Below are 6,970 nucleotides of genomic sequence, written 5' to 3'. Positions count from 1 at the left end.
GGTACCCTAAATACCTATATAAAGGACCCCCTAAGAAAGGTAAGTCATCTCATCTCATTACCACTCACTCATTTACTATTGCCATCATATAATCCTTTCAGATTCCTTGACTTAGGCATTAGAGTAATCCCCCAGAGTACACCTTGGGTCTTCTAAGCCGTTTTTCTCTCATTCTTGGCAAGTGATCGAAGTTGTAATTGATACAAATTCTCCCAGACAGATTTTGGTAACAATAGTTGGTGCCATTTATGGTTGGAATGCTTCCTTTCTAAAACTCAATCATGGTTGTGTATCACACATAGATTTTCCTATGCACCTATTAATTTGGATTTTTAAAAGATTGGGATCATGGCTGAAACTAAAAGATTGGGATAATTGACGCTTCATGTCACTGTTTATTCTCTCTCTCCATGTCTGAACTAATATATTACTCATTAGTCATTACTATGATTAATTTTGTTCCTTGGGAGCAGTCAGGTTGTGGGATAGCCGCCTATAAGGGCTTATAGGATGAACAACTTGGCTAACCAGGCAAAGACTCTGACCTCTGAAGAAGATGAGACATGCAAGGATGATAAATTGAAGGATACTTCAAAGAAAAAAGTGTACAATGGTAGCAATAAGAACAATACTACTGCTATGGAAAAAGGACATCTTGGGTTTGTTAAGGTTAACATGGATGGATTGCCAATAGGGAGGAAAGTGGATCTAAATGCTCACGCTTGCTATGAGACTTTAACCCAAGCATTGGAGGACATGTTTGTTAATCCAACCACGGGCATCACTTCCATTCACGAGTGTATTCTTTATTTTCTATATTTTTTATCAGTAATGTGTAATTTACTTATTCTCTATCAATTTGATCCTAAAAGTTTTGATGTGAGACTATTGTTAAATCATTGTTGTACCTCAATCTAACGACTAGGTTTTAGAACCAAGTGGTTTAGTAGGACTAGGACAGTAATGAGTTGCATATATAATTTTGTTCTAGTTTTAAAATGTAATTATGATTGTGTAACTACGTTCGAGTGGAGAGAGTGAGCAAGCAAGAATGGCCTCCAAGCTTTTAAATGGATCATCCGAATTTGTGCTTACTTATGAAGATAAGGAGGTGGACTGGATGCTCGTAGGAGATGTTCCTTGGGAGTATGCACCTTTCATTTCATTCTAAATGATTATACCAGTGCAATATATATATATATATACTTATGTATATATGTTTGTGTGAATGTGTCTTTGTGTGTATATATGCACATATTTATGTATAATGTTTGTATATGTACTACTAAGCCCCAAATGGAATGATGTCGAATGACAAGGCTAGGCCTGTGGAAGACTAGTTGATTTATTTGGAGCAACATTTTTAGGTGTAGGAGTAGTAGCTGCATTACTAGTAACCTAATATTAAAAATTTTAGACCATGCTTTTAAGGCCTGTTTCATTCAAGTTCCTAGGTACTCCGGGCAGTGCATATCAAATATAACATCATAAGAAAAGACAATATTGTAGTTGGAAATTGAGGGATGGGGTTAGCAAGTATCAGTTCGTCCAAGTTTTGAACATTGAGCTGGATCAAATTATAGAGGTGTTTGTGCTTATCGAAGTCCTTTTTTTTTTACACTTGTTACGTACACTATTTCGTAGGATTAATTTGAAATAGATACGTGATCATAAATTTTTGTAATAATGTTTCATATGTGCAGGCATGTTGCCTAAAAAAGAGAGATATAGGGTTCAAATTTCAAGAACAAAGTTGAGCCCTCTAATCATTGTCAACCTTCATGTATGCAGTTCCACTAATATGTTATGCTCATTTGGCAGCAATTTTTATTGACAATTCATGAGGTTTGACGTCATTTTCTTTTTTCTTTTGTGGTAAGTATGTAGTTCTTGACCTACTTTACAGGCATGAATTGTTTTCACATAAACCATGGTATATGTCCAATGAGTTAGTGTATATTTATAACGTATGATTGTTATATTGAGTTCTTTAGTTGTTGTTGACTCAATATTCTATAATATGAATAATAGTAATCTGAGTATTGGAAGTCAAAAGAAAACATTTATCCAACACACTCGATATCAGTATGTTCACAACGTTACATTCACCAGTTCCACACACATCCAACCTATCAAATTACTGTAAAAATTTCGACAAATTCCTCTTTAAAAATTTAGCATTTCCATCCACGCACCTGTTCAAAGAAAACATTTATCTTATACAAGGCATACTAGTATGTTCACAACGTTACATTCACCACTTTCACACATCGAACGTATCAAATTACTATAAAAAAATTTGGCATAGTCTCCTTTAAAAATTTAGCATTTCCATCCACACACCTGTTCAAAGAAAACATTTATCCTACACAAGGCATACCAGTATGTTCACAATGTTACATTCACCACTTTCATACACATTGACCGTATCAAATTATTATAAAAATTTCGACAGAGTCTCCTTTAAAAATTTAGCATTTCCATCCACGCACCTGTTCAAAGAAAACATTTATCAAACACAATTGACACCAGTATGTTCACAACGTTACATCCACCAGTTACATACACATCCAACCTATCAAATTACTATAAAAAATTCGGCAGAGTCCCATTTGGAACATTCAGCATATCCATCCATGTACCTGTTAAAAAAAAACATTTATCCTACACAACATTTGGCATATCAGTATGTTCACTACATTACATCCACCAGTTACATACACATCCAACCTATCATAACCAAATTTCATTCACATATACATCCTGTGGAGAATGAATAAATATTTGAAATTATAGATAAATAATACAATGATCCTTTTAGATCAGAAGAAAATAATATAATGTCATATAAATGAAATAATAGACCGTTCATCTATGCAAATGAAATAATGGACATCCTCATATTGTACAAAAGAATTAATACAACGATCTATACAAGTTAAAAAATGAACAAATACATGCTTGCCACTTCAAATAATACGATGAACTATACAAATGAAACAATGAACAAGCACATGATGTACAAATTAAGTAATGAACAAATACATGATACACAAATGAAAGAATGAATATATACATGTTGTACAAGTGAAATAATATGACAATGATCTCCTACTCGGTGTCGTAGGGAGGTCGTATCCGGTGTTGGGGTGGCTGTCGTCTGCGTCTACCCTCTCCTGGCTGCTCCTCTGCATCTGGCGTCCGACCTTGTCGATGTGCTACATGTCCGTCATCTCCACCCATAGGTAGTGGATCATCTATCTCCATGCAAAGCGTATGGGTAACTAAGTTGTATGAAGTCTCTGGATGAGTCTAAGGTGGCAACGCAGGTGCATCCATCTCATCGGCATCGAGAGGGTCATCTAGCAGGTACGACATCGACGAGGTGGCGGTAGATCCAGACAAGGCGTCCGCCTGTGTATTGGATGGGCCTGCAATATTGTCGGCTGTCAATGAGGCATACGGTATGGACGGCCTGAATATGTACTCCGCCTGTACAATGGGCAGCAAGAAGGACGAACTTGACGGATGATTAGCGAAAGCTACTTGACCTCCTCGTACTGGAGCTGCTTGACCTCCTCGTGGTGCCGAGGTCCGGCGTGGTGTAGGGATCCATCTCCCGTCCTTGTATACAATGTCCAAACCTGCTCTCGCTAAATCGCTCACAATAGGATCTGAAGAGAGCTGGTCGACCTGGTGTAGTATGTCCGCCTGCAGCATACGAAAAAAAGGGGTTATCACATTGACAACTTAACGTAAATGGTAAAAAATTATGTATGCATTAAAGTTTTCTTACGAGGCTCATGTAAACTGCCGCGGTCCTATCTACGAAGTGTCGTGTGATCGACTGATACCATGTGTAATATGGGTCCTCCAACCCCATTGGACCCTCCGCCTCCTTTCCTTGAACAATGTACTCCCACTGATGCCCCCACATAGTCACGTATATTGCGTGCTTGGCAGCCCAATCCGTGTTCCCCCGATTGCGACCATCAATCTCGTGTAGGTCGTCCCCACGTACATCAACCCCCCATGTCGAAAAGCGGCCACCAATCTCACCTGAAGCTCCTTTCCCGCTTGCTCAACCATTTGCTTCAGATTGACACTCCGTACTTTCGTATTAAAGTTGCTCACCACGTGTCGAAGGCAGAATCAGTGGTGGGCACATGGTGGTTGCCAATTAGGATTACACTACATTGCAGCGAGAATTCCTGGATGCCTATCTGATATAAGGCAAATGTCATCCCTATTGGTGATGGTACGAAGACAACACTGAAACCAATTCCATGTGTCCGAGCTTTCCTCTTGCACAAAAGTGAATGCAAAGGGAAATATTTACCTATTTGCATTGGGGCACGTCACAATAAGGAGTTTGCCCTTGTACTTACCATACAAGTGTGTCCCGTCCACACATATAATGGGAGGGTAGTGACAAAAACCTTGAATAGATGCTGCGAACGACCAAAATACGGATACGAAGGTTGCGGCTTTCTCAGTACCTGGACCCTCTCTTGGGTCTTCTTCGCAACCTCCCTGTGGATACGTGTCAGGAACAGGTGCTTCATACGCGGGTGCCTCGAACGATGATCCTGGATATTCGTTAAACTTGACACTAGGCATACCACCAACCTCCGCACTCACATCGAGATGACGTGTTTGTTGGGTGTCTTCCTCGACTCCATCCAAATACTCGGCAGACGCCTCTGGCTGCGTAGCCACGATTACACTCATTTGAGGAATGATTTTGACATATAATTGCACCGTTAAATATGTCGAACCTACGCAGTGTGCGTCCAACATAATGCGCAAACCATAATCATCAGATATGGGAACATTCTCGTAGAGGACTGTATTATTGAACCCTCGCAAAGGGTATCTTGCGGTCACCCACAATGCATATTGATCTGGATCAATATGCAAATATTTATATATCTTCGTATATAATTTATTTAATTTACGCCTATGGCCAATTCGAATTGGTCAAACTGACGGACTACTATAACTAACACCATCTACTTCGGTTATGATGTCCCCCCCTATGTACAATAATACTGTCACCAGAACACTACTTGAGCTTCCTGCCATTTAGATTGGCGCTCGGGAAATAAAAAAAAAACTTACGCAAAACAAAATTGTATGTATAAGTGCTACGTTTTACTAATAGTAATCAATAATTAATTTCACTAAGTTTAGTCATCTTATAACTCTATTATGATCATTAAACTCTCTTATAGCTTTTAAACCTTCAAGTATATAGATTTTGGAGTGTCTTTATTTCGTTAAAACAATTTGAAACCTTAGATTTGGATTTCAATGTATTTGAGTAATTTTTAATATATACATTACATTTTATTTAAATCCAATGTAAATTTACATTCAATTCCGAGGTCTCCCCAAAGATAAGGCAATAATATTTTTTTATCATAAAAATATTTAATTTATATATGCATGTCAGAATGTTATTTAATTAAGTACAAATCACTTCATAAGTTAGGAAAATTCTTGAACTTTTAAAATATAGTTAGGATCTTTTTTTTACTTCATAAGTTGTGATGATTTCTTAGGTTAACAATCTGAATACTCAACATTTAAATAAGGAATATAGATAGTGTATTATTTAATTATATTTTATTAATAATTAATACCTTAATAAATAAGATCAGTTTATTATATTTAATTAACAATAATCTTGTTATTAATGTTTATTTACAACATATTACTATGATATAAATGAATATTACTAATTTAATTCAACATATTAATTTATTTAATGTTAATTCAAATTAATAAAGTTATGGTTACATGTAGCAACTTGAAAAGTAAAACAAAAAAAAGAAAATAATAACACAACAATTAAAACCCTAATGTCTTCATATAGTAATATAATGACACCACGCTCTAACTCAAATTTATTGTACTGTGCAAATTAGGTGGGGTGGAAGGAGGAGGAGAAAACATAAAACTTCCTAATTGTAACACTTGTAATGGGTTTCAAGTGGACAGACTTTTCTAAGTATAAGGGGCAACTCAATAAAGACTAAGTAAATAATATTAACACCATGATTTGTGTGAATTAACCTTTGAAGACTACTCCTACATTTGAGGAAGGAGAAAATATTTTTATTCATTATGAATCAAATTGTGATACAACAAAAATAGCACTCAATGTTCGAACCTTAATTCCAACACACCTAGCCTCAAGGAGAATAAAAATGTCAAAACTTATAAACATAAGAAATAGATTGTCAAATCAGGTTTAGGCTAAAACCTATAAACATAATAACTGGATTGTTAAATCAAATTTTAGCCTAAAACAAGAGCATTCAAGAGGTACGTATAATAACATATTCAAAGTGTGAGATAGGTATAAAAATTGCTTGTTAAATTTATGATTATTCTTACATGACATTGTATTTTCGTTCTAAAAAACTAAAAAAAAAAATGTGAAACTTCCTATGTAGCTAAACCACCCATTTTAAAAAAAAAAAAAAAAAAAAAAATTTTAGGTAGTTAGGCCTGAGGAAAATCACAAGTTAATGACATGTTGAACTTGTAAGTGTAGTTAGGATTTAAGCCAATTTATGATTATCTATTTATTTTTTTCAATTTTTACTCAACAAACAACCCAAACACTACCTTTTATTATTATTATATATATACAAATTCTGAAAAATTCCTACAAGAGTATAATTTTCGAAAAAAATGTTGCAATTTCAACAACAATAATTAAAATTCATAACTATTCCCTGAAAATTAAAGAAAAAGGTTGTTCACATTCATAACAATTAATGAAATTTTAAACAATTTCAGAATATGCAAAAATATACAGAAGTGCATGGCAGGAAAGGGTTTATACTTAATAATAATAAGTATTAATATTAAATTCATAACAGCAAGAAAGGGTTCATGGCAGGAATAAGTTCATAAATAGAAATTAATGTTATAATTTCATAACATTACATACATAATT

The 6,970-nt window shown here is 35.2% G+C and overlaps 1 protein-coding gene across 1 annotated transcript; it reads left to right on the top strand.

Moving 5' to 3' along the window:
* Positions 1 to 510: 510 nt before the first annotated feature.
* LOC131143933 (auxin-responsive protein IAA13-like) lies at positions 511 to 3,245 on the top strand. Its single transcript, XM_058092287.1, has 2 exons — positions 511 to 758; positions 3,128 to 3,245. Exons 1-2 carry the CDS (start codon positions 511 to 513, stop codon positions 3,243 to 3,245), a joined length of 366 nt encoding a protein of 121 aa, XP_057948270.1.
* Positions 3,246 to 6,970: the final 3,725 nt, after the last annotated feature.

This window comes from Malania oleifera, chromosome 12 (assembly GCF_029873635.1).
Source record: "Malania oleifera isolate guangnan ecotype guangnan chromosome 12, ASM2987363v1, whole genome shotgun sequence".
Lineage (NCBI taxonomy): Eukaryota > Viridiplantae > Streptophyta > Magnoliopsida > Santalales > Ximeniaceae > Malania > Malania oleifera.
This window is presented reverse-complemented; position numbering and strand designations above follow the sequence as displayed.

What these genes read in the sequence shown, in the direction of transcription:
- LOC131143933 (XM_058092287.1), top strand. Translation starts at nt 511, where the DNA reads ATGAACAACTTGGCTAACCAGGCAAAGACTCTGACCTCTGAAGAAGAT. An exon ending in ACCCAAGCATTGGAGGACAT is followed by an intron (nt 759 to 3,127) that starts GTTTGTTAATCC and finishes TCGGTGTCGTAG; the next exon opens with GGAGGTCGTATCCGGTGTTG.